Source organism: Osmerus mordax, chromosome 5 (genome assembly GCF_038355195.1).
Source record: "Osmerus mordax isolate fOsmMor3 chromosome 5, fOsmMor3.pri, whole genome shotgun sequence".
Taxonomy (NCBI): domain Eukaryota; kingdom Metazoa; phylum Chordata; class Actinopteri; order Osmeriformes; family Osmeridae; genus Osmerus; species Osmerus mordax.
Genome location: NC_090054.1, coordinates 10,121,621 through 10,143,377, shown reverse-complemented (window position 1 = coordinate 10,143,377; position 21,757 = coordinate 10,121,621). Strand labels below are relative to the sequence as shown.

The 21,757-nt window shown below is 42.9% G+C and overlaps 1 protein-coding gene across 1 annotated transcript in view; it reads right to left on the bottom strand.

Annotated features, from left to right (window-relative positions):
* pax2a (paired box 2a) overlaps positions 1-21,203 on the bottom strand; it is a 31,384-nt gene extending 10,181 nt beyond the window's left edge. Inside the window, exons 1-7 of the mRNA XM_067236612.1 lie at positions 21,179-21,203; positions 14,640-14,805; positions 13,673-13,870; positions 9,730-9,815; positions 9,317-9,436; positions 8,284-8,328; positions 1,939-2,114 (exon numbers count right to left, since the gene is read on the bottom strand). Coding sequence (XP_067092713.1) covers positions 1,939-2,114; positions 8,284-8,328; positions 9,317-9,436; positions 9,730-9,815; positions 13,673-13,870; positions 14,640-14,805; positions 21,179-21,203 — 816 coding nt within the window. The remainder of the gene's footprint in view (positions 1-1,938; positions 2,115-8,283; positions 8,329-9,316; positions 9,437-9,729; positions 9,816-13,672; positions 13,871-14,639; positions 14,806-21,178) is intronic.
* Between the last annotated feature and the right edge of the window lie 554 nt (positions 21,204-21,757).

The following is a 21,757-nucleotide window of genomic DNA, read 5'->3' as shown; positions in this document are numbered from 1 at the left end:
TTCCCTACTTTCTGTGCCCCCCCCCCCATGCTTTAGTCAGGCCTAGAATGTGTGCATGCATTAGCTTGTCTAGGAGAGAGAGAGAGAGAGAGAGAGAGAGAGAGAGAGAGAGAGAGAGAGAGAGAGAGAGAGAGAGAGAGAGAGAGAGAGAGAGAGAGAGAGAGAGAGAGAGAGAGAGAGAGAGAGAGAGAGAGAGAGAGAGAGCGAGAGAGGGGAAGTGGGAGAGGGATGAGAGAGGGATTGCAATAGGAGTGAAAGGATGGGGTGTCAGCTGGTTCTTTGTGCTCCACTGCAGTCATCCCTGTGACCAGTGAAGGGAGGAGACATTCAGGGCTTTGTACTGGGAAGACATGTGGCCCTGGTTTTAAAGGGGAGTAAAACCTCAAACCCACAACCTTTGTGTTTCGGCAACGGAAAAAATATGTCCAAAATATAAATATTTTGAGGTGTGACCTACTTCTGTTACTTTATATTAGATTACTTCTATCACAATGTTTCTGACATGTAATATTTCTGTATCTGTAAACTATTAGGGGGTTTCGCGTTTTCAGATCGCTTCACATTATCAGTTTAAGTCGAGCTGTAAATCATCCCATGGTCAGACATTGCTTCCTATTTAAAATTAGGTCCTTTAATCTGGGGATAAAGTCCTTACTAGCAGATGTGGTGAATCGTATTTGTTAATGAGATGACACTTTTTGACCCTCTTTATGTTGAAGTGTGTGTGTGTCTACGTGTGCGATTGTGTGTACTCGCACACGTTTGGGTTTGTGTCTCTGTGTGTTCTGTTTGTGTCAGTGTGTGTGGGTGTATCTGTTTTCTCAATGAGCAGGGGTCCCAGAGGGGTGAGCCGGTGACCCCAGTCTTGTCTGCCACTATCCAGATAAACTCAAATTGTCTGCTTACAACTGTTCCCTGGCACTAGCCTGGATGTTCCCCTGTATTCCGCTGGGCCTCCGCAGAACAAGAGCCATTTTGTCATGTAGATTGGTTATGGGCGGGGCAGGGCTGGGCCAGGCCAGGCTGTGTTGGGCTGGAGGAGGCGGAGGGAGGGAGGGAGGGAGGGAGGGAGGGAGGGAGGGAGGGAGGGAGGGAGGAGGGAGGGAAGGAAGGAGGGAGGGAGGGAGAGATGGGTGGAGGGAGGTCGGGCAGGCGGTGAGCACAGAGGGCCTGAATGGTTTGACCACATGGCTGCCAGAAGTGTGGGAGGGATGAGGCCTCTCCAAAATGGCTTTTTAATGCCCTGATGCAGACACCAGACAAGCCCCTAATAGCCTAATAGTCCAACCTTTTCACCAGTTTTTGAAAGGAGGAGGAGGGGAGGTGTGAACGGAGGAAAAGAGAAGGTCCGATGAAAGAAGAAAAAAAATGGGGGAGAAGGCAGTCTGATTAATATTACGTTAAATTAAAACTGATTTTTCTGGACCATTCCGACGTCGTTTTTCTCCCCTGCTCCTCCCCCCTCCCCCCCACCCCTTTTTAATACCTTCTCCTCCATTCTTTGTGATTGCAAGTCATTTCCAATTCGTTTTGGTATTGATCTCGCTATAGAAATCAGTTTTGGTAATTAGCTGCATTAGGGCCTGTATGGTAGGCAGAGGGGGCTGTCCCACTGATTTATCGCCGCTGTAATTTGCCACGATCGCACAGAGATGAAAATGAACTCAATTAGGCCATTGCTAAGGCTGCCTGGGCACCGGCTTGGAGTTGGGAGGGGAAAAATTAATAGTCTCTCGCTGTTTAACAGTCTAATGAAAGTAAATAAAGGTTATCCGACATAATAGGCCCCATAGCTTAACGTGAGAAGTCCCTACATGCACGCCTCTTTGTCTCCGCCGTTTGGGTGTTGTTAGTGAATACGCTCGTCTGTGTGGATATTTGAAGCGAATCGATCTGGCGTAGGAGCTGTACTTCAGATTGGAAGATTTCACCACTGACCTGTTCAGGCTTGATGTGTTCCGAGCTGGGGAAGACGTCAGGGTAGGACGGACGCTCGAACACGCGGTCCAGGGCCTCCAGCTGCTGCTGGGTGAAGGCGTCCGCTCGGAGGTGCTTCCTCAAGCTCTCCACGCTGCCCTGCGCGTCGCTGCCCGGGCCTGAGCCGTCTGAACCATCTGCAGAATGACCAGGGGTAGAGAGAGAGAGAGAGAGAGAGAGAGAGAGAGAGAGAGAGAGAGAGAGAGAGAGAGAGAGAGAGAGAGAGAGAGAGAGAACGAAATGAGAGAAAGAAAGAAGGTACATTAAGACACTGAAACAATGGCCCTCGTTTCTGTATGCATCTATAGTCAGCTGAACTGAAATGGGCAGGGGAACGGTGGACACTGAGGAAATACACGGAAGATAAATAGACAGAATAAGGAGAGCAACAATATGGAAAGGAGGACAGAGAGAGGGGGAGCTCGGGGGCCAGTTATGGAGACAGCCAGTGCAAGAAGAGAGAGAGGCAGCTCTCTGTTTCCCCCCCGCCCCCACCCAATGAACGCCATCAGCGCGGTCATCATGTGATAGGTCTATAGTAATTGATGGATTACCCTCAGCGCAAATATATACTTGTTTGGAAGGAGCATGTGAAGAGCAAGCGATTACAAACACAGCCTCTCATCTCCCCTCAGCCCCCCCCCCCTCCACACACACACCCCAGCTACATTGCCACCAGGAAATGGGAAGCGATTATTTAACTGTACTATTTCCTCCTGGCTGTAACACACATCTATGTCTCTCTCTCTCTCCCCTCCCCCCCCCCCCCCCCCCCCGCTCTTTCTTCTTTCGCCGTCCCTCTCTCGCCCTCTCTATTTTTCTCTCCCCCTCTAACTCTCTCTCTCTCCCCGATGGCCTGTCTTCAGGAAAACAGAATAAAGTGGGGAGGACACTCAGAGCTGAATGAGACTGGGGGGTGGGGGGGTGGAGGACAAGCGTATGCATTTCCTCCTCTCACTCTCCCCTCTATATAAACAAATGTGCCTCTCCTTCTCCCACTCCTGCTCTCTGACCCTATCAACCTGCCTCGGAGAGAACCCCCCCCCCCCCTCCCAGCCCTCCTCACCCTCATTACGCTGTTAAAAAAGAAAAACTGCACAAGCGCCTTCTCAACCTTCAAACAACGTCCCGCGGACCCTTCCTTCACTGGTGTCTGCCACCCCCCATGCCACCCCCCCCCTCTCCCCACACAAACACACACACACACACACACACCCTTCCCCTCCGTCCCCCGCCGCCAGCCAGCGGACGAGGACTTTAGCTCCCGTACAAATCTGTCATTCTAAATTTGCGGCAGATTATGTTCTCTCCTGGGCGAGGCAGCCGTGATATATGATATGCAAGGCTGCTATTGATTGCCTGATCCGGCAGGGCAGAGGAGGGAGGCGAAATGAACTTGGAATGAACATCATGCCTCAGCTCATTGTGCGTATAATACTCTACTTAATCCCACATTTTTCTGTGCTATGGAATTCAATTGATCAATCATGTTTCACTGATGGTACCATTTCAGGGGCGTTATTGCCATTCTGCTCGCCTGCTTGACCTTTTTTCAATGGCTGAGACCAGAGGATGAACCTGACTCAGGGAGAGAAATATATCTATGGAGAAAACGGAATAGGGGACTGGAATTGAGTGTGAGGGGGGATGTATGGGGATGTGTGTGCACGCAAGAGCGTGTGTGTTCTTGTGCGAGCCAATCGACTGCATCCGTGCGTATGTTTGTGTAGCAATCTGTTTTTCCTCCCACAATGGGTTTGTTGAACGTGTTTTTTCCTAACGTCTACTGAAACCGACTGCATATTTTAGCACAGGCATTTCTCTTGGACAGCTCCCTTGGGGCGGAGGGGGGTGGGGGGCTTTCACAACGTTGCGGGTTTTAGCTGTATGAAACTCAATTGTTCTCTTTGGTACAGAACAAAATGGAGTCATTAATTACCTTCTATCAACCAGCCTAAGAAAAGCGGCAAGTGCAATCAATAGCACCCGTTTGTCATTCACTATGATGGGGTCATGGTTCTCATACTCAACACCCCCAACACAATGTGACCTTCTGCACTAAGGCCTTCTACAATGGCTAGCTACAAAGGACACTGCTACACTTTGTATTGTTACGCATACATACTGTAAATGAATGTATTGTGTGTAGAAATGTGTACAATTCAATTGTCCATCTCAGATTCGTTTATGGCCAATGCAAGGTTTAAAACATGTTAGTTAAGGCTTAATTCTTTGTGGTCGTAGTGGAAATTGAAACATTCTGTGTGTGTGCCAGTTGACACTGTGTATCCTCACATGACGCTATCTAATGGCGTTTCCCACTGCTGAAGCTAGGGTTGGAAGATAGCACAGCTCTATCCCATCCAGATATCCAGGTCCATGAAAATAAACTCTCAATGGTCTACGCATCTCTCACGCTCTCTCTCTCTCTCTCTCTCTCTCTCTCTCTCTCTCTCTCTCTCTCTCTCTCTCTCTCTCTCTCTCTCTCTCTCTCCTAGACAAGCCTAATGCATGCACACATGCATTAGGCTTGTTGTGGTGCTAGTATGTTGTGGTGCTAGTATAGAGACACAAAGTTCTACAGACCAATTATTTTCTTTTCATCTCCCCTTTTTCAGTACGAAAACAAAATCAGTGGTGAAAACACAGTTTGAAAGGCAAATGAATTCCCTCTCTTGTTTAGTCTGTAAATCAGTGACATGAGACTCTCCACACCTGAGTTTAGGATTTACTTATTCATCCTTTTCTGATAGGTGACATGATGATCACATCTACAGTGAATCCCTTGTTGATGTTTTTTTAAATGCTGTTGAGTCTGATAAAAAAAAAAACAACAACACACAAGCAAACTGGTATACCCAGAGGGTGAACACTCCTTCCCTGTAAGCTAGCTATATTTATGAAACCTCTGGAGCGGAAAGGAGAGAGGTGGGGGAGCTAGAGAGAAAAGATGGGGGTGGGGGGTAGGAGAGTGGGGGATAGAGGGAAAGAGATGCAGGCAGAGACTTTGGGGGGGGGGGGGGGGGGAGAGGGTCGAGAGGAAAGAGGAGAGGGACTGGCAGTACTAGCAGGGCTGTTAATATCTCGTGATGTTGTGGCATGTTTAAGAGCTTTATTAATTTGATTCAGCACTACAAAGCAGTGTGCTGACTGTCGGCGTTCATAGTGATGGCTGTTTGATCTCCCTTCCCCTTCCCTGATAGCATAACACTATCAGAGCGTGCTATTTGAGTGTATTCAAACAAGATTTTTTTTTTTTACATTTTGTTTAAACACGTCAAAGACTATGCATTCCCCACCATAAAAAAATATGAATAAGCCCACCAAGACATAGTAATTATGTTCTCTTCTTCTCCCTCTCTCCTTTTCTCCAGCCCTGTCCCACCTCCAGGCCTGACTTGTCGTTTAGCATTGCCACCCTGTGTGACGAGTCCTTGTGGAAACGCAATTAACGCATCCCTCCTTTTTCTCTCTTTCTCCCTCCCTCTCAAGCCGGGTAATGCAGCGCTCCATTAATTCCCGGCATCAGTGCCCATAATTGACTTTTCTGCGACATGATTCCTCTTCATGTGAGTGAATTCGCTTTCCTTATATCATTTTTTTCTTCCTGACGGATCCTCGCCGTATATCATTTACAACCGCACAGGTTGCGAGACAACATGTAGCTGAATGCAGAAATGGCTTCAACATCTTAAAAAGAGAGAGAGAGAGAGAGAGAGAGAGAGAGAGAGAGAGAGAGGGAGAGAGAGAGGGAGAGAGAGAGAGATAGAAGAGGAGAGGAAGAGACTCTAGTTATGAACCCTTTTGTGTCATGCTCTGCTCTTGGTGTCTGGTCTGTGCGTTACGCTCTGTGGCTCCTCTCAGGCCTGGTCCTATACCCTCTCACCATCACCCCATCTTGGTCATCACAGTGCTCACAATCCCATTTATTTCTATTTAGCTCTGGATGTGTGTATTTTCTAAAGTCATCTTCTATTGAGTCTTTGTCATGGACTAGCTTGACTGGCCAACCAGCGTGGGCCCAGGTAAAAATCCATACTCTAACAGATTTAAACTCTTTCAATAAAACACAAGTGTGCTCGTCTATATACCGGACACTATTCAAAAGGCCCAATATGAAATTGGCAGAAGTATTCCCTCAAGGTGTCTGCTAAGGTTAGTGTGACTTCTGCGGCTGTTTTAACCTGCTCACTTCAACACATTTTGAATAAAGATCCAGCAAGACCATATTTTCTCTCCCAGCTCACACGCTCGTCAACTCCCTCTTCCACACATCCCACGCTTATGGCAAATCGGGGACTTACGACCTTTGTTTTCTGCATCTAATTTATCACCACTGGTCTCTATTGCCTGTCCTCCCTTGATGAAAGTTACTTCAGCTAGAGAAACACGAAGTCCGGTCACTTCAACCTTCCTCGCAATACAGGCGAGGTCAGGACCAACCCATCCTGGATACAACAATACTGTTATGTTTACACTGTTAAGTTACTAGTATCTAGAGTATCTTGCTTAAAGTGTTTAGGGAAAACACCTTTTAAGACTTTTAAAACTTAAAACCTAAATGTAACTTGGCCTCTGTCCTTATCTGCCTCTTCCTTTCTGTGGAGGTATACCAGATGAGTGCAGTAAGGACCTTATAATGAAGAGAGTAAAGTAACAGGTTAAATCCCCCCACTTTACTATTAATGCATTTGGCAAGAGTAGCATTCAATTTTACATAATGAGATACACAAATAAATCTTGGCTATGGGTTGTATTGAAAGTAGGGGGTATGGTGGTTTGGGGGCGGGGGGTGTGTGTGGGGGGTGTGGGGAAGGCATTGAGGCGCATTCTCCCAGCACTGGCATAATTGGTATCGCTGCTTGCAGACATGCAAACCAATCTCTCTACAGATAGGGCTGAAGCTCTCTCCTTTTTCCCCCCTTAAGGCTATTTCTTTTGTCTTTTCGATAGCTTGCACATCCGAGATAGAGGGAGGGAGGGAGGGATGTTAATTTGTGAATTAATAGCTTTTCTCTGCAGAACTGCAAATTCTTTTAAATGTCACAATGTTCAGGGTACAGGGAGCCACCGAAGCCACTGGAGTAACAATCTAGACCTGCCACAAACACGCACACACACGCACACACTTACACACACAAACACTACACACACACACAGACACACTACACAGACCGATTGCACAACTCCACTACCCTTTCCAGTCTCATTTCCGCTCTTGCCCCCTCCCCTGTTCTACCCTTCTACACTCTCTCTCTCTCTCTCTCTCTCTCTCTCTCTCTCTCTCTCTCTCTCTCACTCGTCCAGTGTAACATGCTACTTTAAATTTGCAATAACACATGACAAGGACAGATTAATGTCTCTTATGGCACCTGTGTCCCTGAAGCTCATCTTACGGGGACCTGGTGTACATAACGCGTGTCACACTACATTATCTCTGCAGACCTCCTGTAATGGGGACCTTTTTCTTCTTCCTCAAAGGGCAACGGCTGACTTCAACCACCACACAGAGCCGGCCTCTCTTCCTCACAGGAACAGGCTTCATGTGCCTGGAGACACAGGTGCAACGTACGAGACTCACATAGAGTCAAACGTTCAAGTCAACTCACTGTTCCAATCCAAACGCAATCCAAACACAACAGTGGCGGGAAAAACACGAACCTGAAACATTCTGTCATGGTATTTTAATGGCAGGTTTCACCCCCCATGTTATTTTTCCTCAAGAGTAACCGGTTAACAGATTAGGATGAGAGACTGCAGCTCTGTCATCATCTAATAAACGTCAGGCTTAACCAGCTCGGGTGGCCCTAGGCCTTTGTACAGTGTGTGTTGGTCTGAAACTGAGCCCTCGCTCAGTAGCTCACCCTCCGTCTCCCAGATGACTTGGTGTGAAATAAAGACTACATGTTTAAATAACCCCACAGCCTTTTACACAACTGGCACTATCCCAAATAACCAATCAAGAGGTCTTCATCTGCTTCCTGACACCAGATACTGTATTAGACTATTAGAATGGTCGAGGAAGGTGAAAATATTTTGCTCGACGAGGCCATACTCTGGAAAATCTTGTGTCACAGACAACAAACTGTGACTCGGGAGTGACGCTGCAGCAGATAACCTATGGATCTGCGTGGAGAATGTCTGATTTGCGACAGTCAGCCCGGTTTGTTTCAGTTTGCGTCAAGAATTGTCATCAGGAAGTCACTGCTCAGCTGGCCCTGAAGTCCCCTCCCCAACCCCAGGCTGACAGACACAACACAATTAAGAGACATCTGTTGGATCAAACTTGTTTTTTTTTCAACTTACAATGTCCTATTTTCCTCCCATCCAAGTGGTTGCCACTCCAGAGAACTATAGAGAAACACAAAAGAAGCAAATGGTCCGCTTTGATGAGTGCTTTACGAGATCACAACCAACCAAATCCCCCCCCCCCTTCATCATCAGAGAGACACACATACAGTAACATTGAAACCCACACATTATGCTCATGCATGTACACGCGCTCTGCCAATTCCCCCCACCCCCCCACCCCCCCACACACACATGCACAACCACACACACAGGGACCTCACCCCCTCAACCGGTCTGTTCCTACACCTGTTCAGGCCTCACCAGGGACATGTTAATTCATAGGCATTAAAAAGCCAATTGTTTGCAGAACCGATAATCTATTAAGCCTTAGGCGATGTATGTCCACTTCCTGGCTGTGTCTCAGAGTGAGGGATTCTGGATCAGACTGGATAGGCATTCACTTAATCTTGGAACCCATCTTGCTCTGTTTGCTTTGCCTGTATGTAAATTCTACAGTATCTTAAAAAGAATACTGAAAGTCTGTTGCCTGTTGTTCGCTAACCAACATTTTAGTTTATCCAATGTTCTGTACATGAATAGAAAGCGATATGCTCAGATATGTAGAAAATGGATTACCAACGGATTAGAATATGTTTAGGAGCTGGTTAGTGTTATCTACAGTAAATGGATTGCTTGGCTCAAATTCCAACTGCAAAGCCACAGACCTCCATATAAGATGTCAGTGTGTATTAAGGTTTTATGACAGCTATGTGTGATTTCTAGTGCATCATATAAAATTGAAATGCACTTCTATAGGCTGGTGGTAAAACCCAGAGTTATCTGCTTGCTGATTGAAACACAACATTCGCTGGCTTGCCCGATTGTACGACATAACAAGTCACAGGGGAGAGCAGACAGAAACACACAGAAACACACATGGCTCCAGTGCTGTCATAAATGCCATGCTTCTTCACACACAGAAAAGTACAAGACGAGGCAGGGTGGGAAATGAAAGGGCGGAAACCGAAGGATCTGTCTGCTCTCTTACCGTCATCTCTTTTCCTCTTTTCGCTGTTGGAGCGAGGGATGCCCAGAATGCCGTTGATGGAGTAGGATCCCACGGGGTCGTTGGAAGCGCTGGTCACCGGGGGTGACGTCGTGCTGGGTACTGAGGAAGAAGACACACGGGTCAAGAGCATTCACATCCGAGTGTGTGTGCTTGTGTGTGTGTGTGTGTGTGTGTGTGTGTGTGTGTGTGCATGTGTGATGCATACGTGTATTTGTAGGCGTGACAAGAATGTGTCCTACTGGTGTAAGGGTAAGGGGACGCAACTTGGTAACTGGCTCGAATCTCTGTTCTCTGCTGTCCACAACCAAGTCAGCTAAAGCAAAGCTTCACCTGGGATCATCCACACATGTTCTACCTCAGACACGGTGTGTCACGGCGGTGCTCGCTCTCACCTATGGTGTGTCCAGGCGTGGAGAGCGGCGTCACCGATCCGTCAGGCGAGGGGTGGAACGGTTGCTGGACTTTGGTGCGGATAATCCTGCCAAAGTGAACAACAGACAGGGGTCAATCAATAGTTCCGTTCTACCGAGCATGGAGATTCCACGGTAGCTCTCTGGCCCAGCGTGCTTTAACATAGCGCATCACATCCACTTATGCCGTTGCATGTGTACTGCTCTTGGCTCGTTTGGGGGGCCTTGTCTCCCTGTACTTGAGTTCTGTCACAAATAACCAATCTTGGAGCATTAGGTCCAATCTCTCTGCCGCTGAGCGAGAGTGAATGGGGGTGCCCCCTGAGAGAGTGGATTCAATCTAGCTGGATTCTGGGGTTAGAAATATGATAAAGTCCCCATACTGTTAAGATGTGGTATGGGGGGTGGGGGAAAGTCTTCATTGCACTTTGGACTGAATGATCTTGCAAACAAAGCATGAAATCACATCAATTCACCTCAATGATGGGCTTCACTGGCTCTACCTGGCCTTCTATAATAATCTTCCTCTCTTGCTCCTTGCTCCCTTTCTTTTTCTTTCCATCGGCCCCCGTTCTTCCACTCCCCTTTCCTCCCCCTTCCTCATCCTCTCTCCCCTTCGATCTTTATTCTTATTCTATCCCTTTCCCAATTTTTCTTACCAGCTCCCTCTTACTTTATCTCTTTCTCTATCAATCCCCACACCCTTTCTTTTTTTCCACCTGGTTTCTGGTTGTTCAGGTCAGTCAGTCAAACACATGGGCATCCTCTACTGTCGGTGTGGATCAGGCCCTATCGATTGGGGACTTGGGGATAAGTTGGGAACAAGTGGCACCCGAGAAGAGATGCAAATTGTAGACTATAAATGATATCTCAATGATGTCTCATTGTAATAGCCTAAACTGACTGGAACATCTGATTTATTTGATTCTCTGTGGCACACACTGAGAAACAGCAGCTGGCGTGGTGATCTGAAAAGCATGAGGCCAATGCTGTATCCGAGGAAGAGATTACATCTTTTTACCAACTGTAGGATCTTCAATATCGATTCAGATCAGTATGTACAGATGTGGATTACTGTAACGCACTATGCTACAGTAAGAAATTGCATTATAACTCATCAATTGTGACACTGGTAATCAAATAGGACTTAAGCACACGCCACAGTACACATTTACATTTGGACAAAGTACATACTGAATAACAATATTTTTCAATACATATACCTATTTTGGGAACACACTCTAGTTTACACTCTGGATTTTGAAACCACACTCTGGTTGAACTGAAGAAAATCTTATTCTCCCTTCACATACAATACATTTAGATATTGGCCCTGGTGTGTTCAGTGGATCTGTTCAGAATTGGGCAGGTAAGGGTTAATAGCCTCGGGGGGTAAAATGTGCATCAGACTCTTTTTCATTCTCCTCACTATCTCAAGTGTCCTCTATACGCTTCCCTTCAGGCAGGGCCACAAAGGCTGGCAGCCTACTCCAGAAAACACACATCAATATTTTATTTGAATTTTTTACATCTCACCACTACAGTTATCTGACCCTATGACTCTAGGGAGCCTCATAAATTCAAGGACTTTATTTCGAATCCATGTTCTTGATATTGAATAAGCAATCTGGATGGGCAAATTAACGACTTTAGTGTATGGATGTTGTTGAAAAAAAAATCCCCAAAGAAATATTAAAATGAGGATCAATACGATTGAAAGCCGCTTAGGACCTCATAGGTTGGTTTTGTGTCCACAAGGCATGTGGAGGTTGAAAACTCCTTTCTGTGGCTACAACACAAAGTGCAACCCAGTCTCTGTGTAATCTTTAATAATTCATGCGGGAAAAATGTGTTTAAAGCTAGGACATCCTCTTTTGTCAACAGAGCAGAGGTCAACTCCTTAACCACAGAGGCCACACTGGCCTTTTTTCTTTCTCTTTCTCTCTATCTCATTCTCTCTCTCTCTCTCTCTCTCTCTGGCGCTCTTTCTCTCTCTCTCTCTTTTACTCTCTCTCTCTCTCTCTCTCTGGCTGTCTTTCTTGTCCACCACTCTCTGTCTCCCTCTATTTTCCTTCAAATTAGTTTGAAGTAAATTTCATGCAATTTAACTAAATAAATATCCCTATGAGAGCCATTTTTGTGCCACACTATTGCCTGTGTGGCATTAAATGCATGCCGATGTTGAATGATGTGGATTCAACAGATCAGAGTTTGTAAAACAAGATAATTCCAGGGATTAAGTAAACAGACTATAAACAAGTTAACAAATAGTTCTGATATTTACACAAAATCTCTTTCCTATTTTTTTGTAAACTCCCTAATACTTAATTCACAATGTCCATTTGTAAGGTGACTATGGCTCATTACAAAACCCGCTCTATAAATCTAGTATATTCTAAGCTATGTGAAACACTGTACATGGTCTACAGAAAATGTGAATAACTCTCTCTTTTTATTTATGTATTCATTTATGTATCTATTTATTTATTTGACCATAGTCATATTGTGTCTTTGACTGTTACACATGCCCATGCATTTTTTTATGAAATTATATGAATTACTTGTGTTTACAATACACATAAGTCTTGGTTATTAATTAGACAAAACCTAATACAAAATATTTGAATCCGAAAAGGTTAGTGTCTTTGCCTACCTATCACACTTAAATGACCAACCTATGATGTGTCTCTCCATTTGATCATTACTCCATTTAGCCAGATACTGTATGTCATGAGCAGGGAGTCTTCTGATCTCTCTGCAGCTCATTAAAATGTAATGCTGATGGCCAACTCTATGGAACAGTGCCTCCTAACCAAAGTTCATTACAAGCGCTTGCAGGTATAATGCTTTTTCACCTTGCGCACATCCGCTGGGGGTTTCCACCGTCCACCATAAAGACGCTTTGTCTAGCCTTGTCCCATTTAATGTGAAAGGTGAAGGTGTAGAATGACTGTTCCGATTTGGTGAAACCCTTTTGATTAATTTAGTTAAAAAGGGTTCCAGTAAAAAAAAAAGAAATAAAAGTGTAAAATAAAAAAAGACGTAGGCCATATTTACAATATAAATTCCATCAGTCTGTCATTTGGCTAATTTATGGTTATTATACTACCACTACTACTAATAATAATAATCATATGTCTGGTAATAATACACAATTAAACGATATCAGTCGAACAATCTAACATAGTTAGATTAGGCCTTTAGAATATCTTATTCTGTATTCAATTAATTAATTATTATAGTTATATAAAAGGAATATAATTGTATTTCTTAGAATGGCATATGCATATGCAATTTCACAAATACGTTTCTTATATTCTATGTTGAACAATTCATTTCCCTTTTTCCTTTACTAGTGAATGTGGTGTGGTTACTGCGAGTCCCCTGCGGCCTCTATTTGAAAACAGAGCGATTGCTTGGTAATAAAGAACGTGCAGACTCTGTCGCAGTGTGGTCCGCTTATCGAACGACTTCGTTGGGTATTTCCCTCTGCCGCTGGATCTGGTTACGCGGTATTGATCGGTTTTTATCGAGACAGATGTGATTTTCGCGGCCTCAACCTTAGTTCCCCTGCTGACTGAGGAGAGGTAACGGGATTGAATTGCACTTGTGAGACCACCCTAGATGGTCCAACCTGAAAGGAGCCTGTATGATGGTAAAATGTGGATCTGTTCTGCAAATTCAGTCGACTGCAGGAATCCAGTTTTTTACTCTAAGCCTCCACATTAGTTCTATTTCAAGGTTATCCCAGGCTATTAACGTATGAGGCAAATTTAATCGACCAGGCATTCTCTGACTTCAGTTCCACACAGTGGACACTGGCTTGAAGAAAAACAAAGCATAAAACAGTCGCCACAATGCATGTTCGTTTGAACAGGCTCGAGGTTCATAAATGTTACAAAGACTTTAGGGATTTGTGAAATACCTGTTGATGGATGATACGCTGGGGACTGTGTCATTGTCGCAGACAGCTTCAGCCAGGAGTCGGTCTCGAATCTCCCAGGCGAACATAGTAGGATTCTGTCGCTTGTAGTCTGCAATTTTATCCACTACTTTTGGAGTTGCGACCTTTGGTTTGGAGCCTCCAATAACTCCAGGTTTAATACTGCCGGTCTCATAGTACCTGTAAAAACAGGACAAAAGGTCAGAAATCGAATTAATTAACCACGTTGCTATTTCAGATCTTGCAGGCTATTTATTTAGAAATCATGTGAGATCCAATATGATGCAAGCTTTATATTATTTTCATGTGATTAAAAAAGTCCATAAAACGTCAACCATATTTATTTTTTCACATCCCAGCCATTTTTGTCCCGATGTTGGACCTGCTTAATTGGACAGTTGAGCAGATTTTGTACAAATTGCCAAAGGTTTGGCTATTAAAAATCATCCAAAAGCTCTCCAAATCATTTAGAATCAATGGGCCAATATTACAACATGAGAACCAGCACGTTGAAAACTAAGAAAATGTCACTTATAAAGAAGATCCAGTTCAGTTAAGAGATTGAGACTATTATATAACCTGAAGTCGCATGCACAAAACAACATACATGCCACCATATTGTCCTAAAATAGGTGTTATGTTGGTGACAAACATTCCAAGTTCAATAAATAAAATACCTCTTAAAATCCATCTGATGGCTGAAAAAATATTCAAGACATTACCTCTTAACATCTTTTGTTCTCAGAAAAAAATATTTTGTCGGCTACTACATGAAACCTTATGACCCGATATGATGTGAAAATGGGTTATCGATAAGAGTCCTCGTCACAGAATTTCTGTATTAAAGCAAAAATACCTATTACTGACTATGGCTAAAATAAAGCTGGTCACGCATATGCCAGAAGATTTATGCTTGACACGTAGGCTCTGGTGATTCTGTTTCCCTTACCTGCCGAGAATTTTGCTGACGCAGCCGTGACTGACCCGTAGTTGTCGGGAGATGTCACAAGGCCTGACCCCTTGGTGCGCCAGCTCGACAATTCTCTGCCTCACGACATCAGGTAGGGGTCTGCCGTTCACAAACACCCCGCCTAGCTGGTTCACACCCCCATGCCCTATATGGGATACAACAACACACACAGGGAAACATAACATTACATACATACAGAAGATATGCAGCTTTAGAAAATGGACAGCGTTTGCAATTATGGCATGCTCGGACCACACAACAATTCAGTGTTCTGCTAAATTTAGTTTGAACAGGCAAAACACACACAAACACGCTTGCACACACAAACACACGAGAATAAAACATATTTATTCTCAGGGCACATGGCACGTGAACAGACTGTAAGCTTTGGACCTCAAATTTAGCCGGTTGTAAAGCGGCAATAAGACTAATAAAATGCCTTCGTTTATATTGTGTACAGTCTAGGTTTGCCAACTTCTTTTAACAGCCTTCGGTTTTTAGGTTTTCTTAGTTCATAGGGCCATTTGTATTATAAGGGCCAGCCACTGTTTTAATATGTAGGCTAGGCTATTTTTATGATTAACCTATATTTTATATTGTGATGGTGATTGTGCTATTAATAAAGGTTCTTGTAGTAGGCCTAGTGTTTAGTTGTAGTGGTGACAGAAGTCACCATCGTCCTCCTACTGTTATTAATTAGCCTAATGCGTTATTTTATAAATTGTTATTATTAAGCTATCACTGAAAGGTAGAGTTGTATATGGCAACTGAAACTGTTTCATAGGCTACATCAGAGTCAACTATATAGCTGTATATTTAGAGAAGGTTATAGGCTAGTGGCATACCTATTTATAATTTTAATAATAATAATAATAAACATCTAAAACGATAGGCTATTTTCTATTTTAGTTCTGATAGTCAAATCTGATGGATTTCTACACAGAAATATTTTCCAACAGCAACCGTTCAGTAGGCTATAGGCTAACACATGTCGCCGATATTACCTTTCACGCTGTGTAATTTTCCTTGCACAATTACTGTAAATAATTAAAAAGAGCTTTGATAACTCATATTACAAACGTGGATAGTGCTAATGATGAAGAATTAATAATTTACATTTGGCACTGCTCTACCACAAAACTGTGAAATGAAAATAATAAACAAAAGCTTAGGCTACAGTTAACGTCTTTTAACGATTTTAAAAAGCTCCATAAGTTATAGTGCTGTTACTAAATAAAGACATATAGCATGTACACTGCAGTCTTTCTGTATTAAGGCATTTATTTACAATTTACAGGACTTATAACATATTTCTAAGTTAGGCTATTACTTTGCAAACCAAAGGTAGACCTATTGTTTATTTCAACGGTAATAAAAGCTTTATATTCAAATGTATTTCCGGCTTGGGAAAAGTGTTATTAGGATATTACTTCTCTAAAACACTCCTCGCCCAAGTCCGGTTTCCATTATAACCTCTGACTGAAAGTCAATAAAGTTGCACCACATCCTTTTCAGAATTCAGAGAGCAATTGAACTTTAACGTAAAATAGGCCTATGCAGGTAGGCTATTAGGAAAGCATAGGCTATTGCCTCCGTAACAATTTTAACATTGAGATTTTCTACTCCATACGCTTACATTTACATTTTTCACGTTAATTCAACTTTGAGTGGAATCGTGTTGTATAGCTACATTTTCTTATTTGACTGTGGTCATTTTCCATGTGCTGTCTGGACACAAGCTAGGCTATATTTAGAAAAGGAAAAAGACAGACAGTGCATAGTCAATCGGTGCTAGGCTACTGCATGTTTAGCGTAGGCTATAGCCACATAATTCAGTATTTTATGTGAATTGTGAATCGCAAGAGCGTCGTATGTGAGACGTTCAAGTTTCATTGTAAAGTAGCCCAATTAATATGGTAATCCGAAAAGATTGTCTGGAGGAAACTAATTCTCTACTCACGGTGCATCGCCGAGAAGGGGTCTGCTTTGCAGTGAATATCCATGGGATAGCAAAGAAAAGAAAGGTAATCGACTGAAGTCGCCGTTTCGCCTTGGTGATGCAGTTTTAACTGCGTTAAAGAAATATTGCTTATCGGTTCAAAATAGTAGTATAAGTCCGTAGCCAGAAGCCTATCTCGAAAAGGAACTTCTTGAAAAAACGGCAAAGTTTTCCTCTTGCTAAACTCCGTTGGGTGAATACCAAGGGTTGTCAGGTGCAGAGCATGACCCTCGCTTGTTCCAGACGCACCAATTGTAACATTCGCTAAAAACCTGTCTCACTCTAGATGTCGTTAAACGGCATTATGGAGAAATCAAGAGCCGTAGTCAACGGAGTCTCCAACGGTCCAGTCTCGAAACTGCGGTAGAATATCCCTCTTCTTATCGGTGGCGGGGACAGGCGGGTCTCGAGTTTAATCAGACGGGGACGTTAATGACAGGGGCAACATAGACACGCCGAAAGAGACTTTCAGTCCCCCTCTCTTCTAGAATGGGCTGCGCCTAAACGAAGCTTTTGGCTGAGAATGAATCCCCTCTCCTTGCGTGTCTGTTTCTAAAAGCTACAGTCCTACCGATCCACCCTCCTTTCCCTCCTCCCCCATCCCTCCATCCTACAGATCCCCTAGCATAGAGATGGATGACTTGTCAGACAAAGGCAATAGATTCCAACACTTTGTGATTCGCCAACGCAAAAAATAGAGCTCAAATGAGGAGGTCCCTGCATCCGACAGTTCGGAAGAAGAGAAAGAAGAAATAGGAAATGATGAGACTTTCGGGTGAAGAATCAAGGAAAGCATAGGCAGTTGAATGAAAAGAGTCCAACCCAAAAGCAGATTGTCTTTATTTTCCAACAGTGTATTGTTGAAAGTTTGAACATCCACTCTGTCAAAGCGACCCTACCCAGAAGTGGCCTTATGTTGTAGGTAATCTAGGCCTTGATTATATATTTAAGGTATTCATGTGATCAACATTAATAGAGCGTGGAATCACATGCATTAGACTACATACATTACATTATTTTTAAAGCCTGGGTTAATTCAAAACTATTAAGTATTATGCTATGTTATTTAGAGGCAATCGCCTACACCAAGGCCTACTGACACAATGTTCAACATTTTAAACAAACACTACAGATCTGCAACCCCAAATTGTGGCCATCCTCTTCTTTGATAGCAAGGCCTACTTCAGCTACTTCACAGGCCACGTCTCTAGTTATCTGGATGTGTTTACAGAAGGATGGGAATGGCGCTCTTGTTCAACAAGCTGTTTGCTCCATTACTCTGTAGATGGCGCTCTTAAGTTTTCTAAGCTGTTTAGACCGACACTCACCGATAATATAGTTTTGGAGTGGGCTTCATAGGTTGTGTGTTAGGCTATTGTTACTGGATATACTGTAGCCTATATTAAAGAACTACTTATAACATTCAGATATTAGCCAAACCCATTAGAAGTCTAGCTTACAAATCTGTAGATTTTCAATTAAGAATTAAGTATTTTTTTCTTCTTTCATTGTTTTACGGTCTTCACGTCTCCTCCACATCAGGACCTGGTGTTAGGATACTGTAGCCTATAAACATGACAAATCTTGATTCGAATGGCGCATTTAATGTTTGTCCCCAAACTGCTAACATGGTTTAGACCTTTTAAAATGTTAGCTGGCAATTCTCAAATTCTGATTTTGTATTTTTTTTGGTTTAAGGCTGCCTTTTACATCTTCAAAGCCAGAAAACAGGCTTCAAAATACTTAAGCCTGTTCTCCTCTAGTTTGTTTTCTCTAACAAGTATGCAAAACAGCAATGTTTTTTTTTATCTTATGTTCTAAAGAGAGACGTGGAGGTATCTCATTGAAGTCCTGGGCAATCAGAGAGACTAAATTACTGTAGAGAAACTATCACGAATAAAATGTAGGCAAATTTGGACTATATTTAGACAAATAATGAATTACTCTGCTTTAATTAGTAGGCCCTACTTTTGACTTATTACTTTCTGACAATATTTTGATTTTGGAATATCGTGATAGTTAATGTTATAATCAAGCAATAACACCTATATTGTTACGGTAATGTAATACCTTGTATTATAACCATATCATTATACAAATGTTACCTATTGTTATATTATAATTGTTTATTATTAATACGCACAGTAACAGTATGAACATTATTGTTGTTATTGCTGTGATGAGAATATCATTATTTTTACCCTGCTTCCCACCATTATCAAACAAGAAAATGCCAGTTGGCAAAGATCACAGAATAGACCCTATTATTTAGACATGGAAGCTTTGTGGATGTCGGAGTTTGGAATGGAATAGGAGGCCGTGTTGTGTTCTGCCCTCTGGACAAGTTTGAGGACGATTCCTCTTTTTGTTTCAGCTTTTTGGAGGGAGCTTCTGGTACAATATGTAGCACCATGGGCTGTAATTTCACACATCGCTGCGCTGTTGCCCTAAAGCTGCTGCTATTTCCCCACAACACCCTGATTTGCCCCCGTACCCTTTGCACCGCTATGGCGACGTCCCCGTGTCGAGGAGTAGCAAAACAAATGTCGTGATAATTAAGAAACTGCAAGTGTCTACTAACTAGTGGTCCTTCAACACACAATGCTTATTTCATATTTGCCTGGTGTTTGGTTTGGTATTACCATTGTCTAGAAGATGCACATAGACCAACTCTGAAATTTAATTAGCGCGTTTCTGGGCGGTTAATTAGGGCATTTCTACGGACAGGCTTAGTAATATAGTCATTTCCTATAATTGATGGACGGTGCAAGAGTAAAAAGATCATTTTAAAATCATAAAAAAAACAATATGTGAAAATGACAATTTCACCATGTCCAAAACACACATTTCTGACAAAATGATCTTGTTCGTTCTGAGATGCTAATGAGCTGCAAGAACACTGCGAGTGAGGTCTGAAGAAAGGAGTGTGAGAATGAGTCGTGGAGGCTCAGCGAGCGGCTACAGCAAGGCGTTCTCTCCATCACGCACGCCGGGGACTGCAGAAACCAAGCTTTACGACATGTGCTGTCACACTCTGAAAATCATGCCCTGAAAAGTTTGCTGTTGAGAAGTGTGCTGAATTTGGAATGAGGGTGATGGAAATATGTTTCCTCCGTTTTTTAATCTTGTGGTTTCTCTTTTTTATGTTACGATCTCCACGTCACCAATCGATATTGCTGTTTTTTGTTCTTCTGCGTAGGCTATGCTACACCTCAGTTTGGAACTGGCTTCGCAAGGTGTAAGTTAAATTGTACTGTAGGCTGCATAGACACGCTGTAATTTTTTTCTGTTGGCTTTCAATGCTTTTTCAGCTTTGAAATCAAGTAATGAAGAACTGAACGTTTGAAATAGCATAAGAGAATATAGTAAAATTGTAAAATACAAGACATTTATAAAATATCCATCAGGTTCGGTGCTATGCAGACACTTAATTACAACTTAATCTTCTAGCCTATATCGCTTAACATTTTACTTTTGTATTGTTTGTATAAAGTCAATGTTGGTCAATGCTCAATAAAGTCAATGTTTTGACTTTTCAAGTGTGTTGTGAATATTAATATTAATCAAAATAGTGCAGTTATGTTCACAATTATCTTTATTTTGACTGTCATTGTTCTTTTTTTATTACTATAGTCTATTTTGATAGACGTGTATTGTGAAATCAATTTGTTTACAACCCTGTGCTTCCACCTTATTGACCCCATAGAGGGCATAGGTCCAGTTACAAAACAAAAAGTAGTGCATTGTCTGACAAAGAACATGGTCAATGCATACTGCACATATTGTGAATAATACGGCGATACCAACAATCACCTTTTCCCCTGGCGTTTTCAAAAGTATCTACATTATTTCAGGGAATCACCAGCAATATTCCATGATATGCTCTCATGACACCATCAGATGCCAAACGGCGGGATATCAGCTGCGTCCTTAAATTGCTTATTCATGTGCTTTATAACGGGAGCAGATGGACTATCAATTTAACTCTCTCTCCGACACAGTCAGAGATTGATTTTGTACTTGCTTTTAATTTTGCCATAATTAATTAGATCATTACAAGGCTTTTCCATTGATCTTCCCATTTAGACCCAAAATCGAGAAGTGAATTATAATGTGATCTATGTATTCAATTAAAGCGTCTATTGCTACGATGTTTGACGATGATACTGCTAACAATGCTCAACATTGGCTACTAAAAATGTGTTTAGGCTGCCGTAGTTCTCAAATAGCCAACTAGAAACAATGATTCACGGTGAAGTCCATTGACCCAATAATAGGCCTCGAGGCACAGTTGCATACACCTGTAGCCTAACCTTTGCATCATATTTCCGCACATCGGCTAACATTCAACACTCGAAGAACTCGAAGAAACAAAGAAAATTGTATAGTTTGGTTGATAGGACTACAAGTTAACCCAACGCAGAACCTCCTCACCTTACCAGCAAACAAACATTGACACTATTTGTGAGCGGCAGAGGGCACGCTGGGGAGGGGGTCAGGAGCACAGAGAAATCCTTACCTGATCGACCAAGGCTGTGAGGCATGGCTTTCCCCTGTCTAATGGTCCGTCTCCACGATGCAGCCCAATAGATCTGTCCGGCCTCCTGCGCTCCCTCCTCGGCTGGGCGTAGTGCCTCTCCCCGCTGGTTGTCAGAATCTTTGACCGATCATCCAAAACTAAACGGTTTAGACGACAACAAAAAAGGAAGCAATCTTGCTCCACTGAGCTAGGAATTGATAAAAGAGAAAATAGAAATCAAGGTACATAAAGCGTTTCAGATGTGTCATATAAAGAATGAATAAAACTTGCCCATCGGAGGTAAAATAGCACATTTAGTATGGAGATAGGCTAAGATACAGTCGCATGGGGACGCTAGAAATTGGCAGTCATGACACAGGTGGATATGCGCACTTTGCAGATTACACAGCACAGCTTGTAAAATACTGGTACGTATATATTAAGATTTTTACGCAAAATGTATAAGGCTCTAAAATTGACTCAGATTTGGGAGGAAGTTTGCGGTGAAAATGTGTAGTTAAGCATAATCCAGAGTGTTTAGTGTTTGCACTCCTTTGAACTTTAAGTCCCACAATGGTT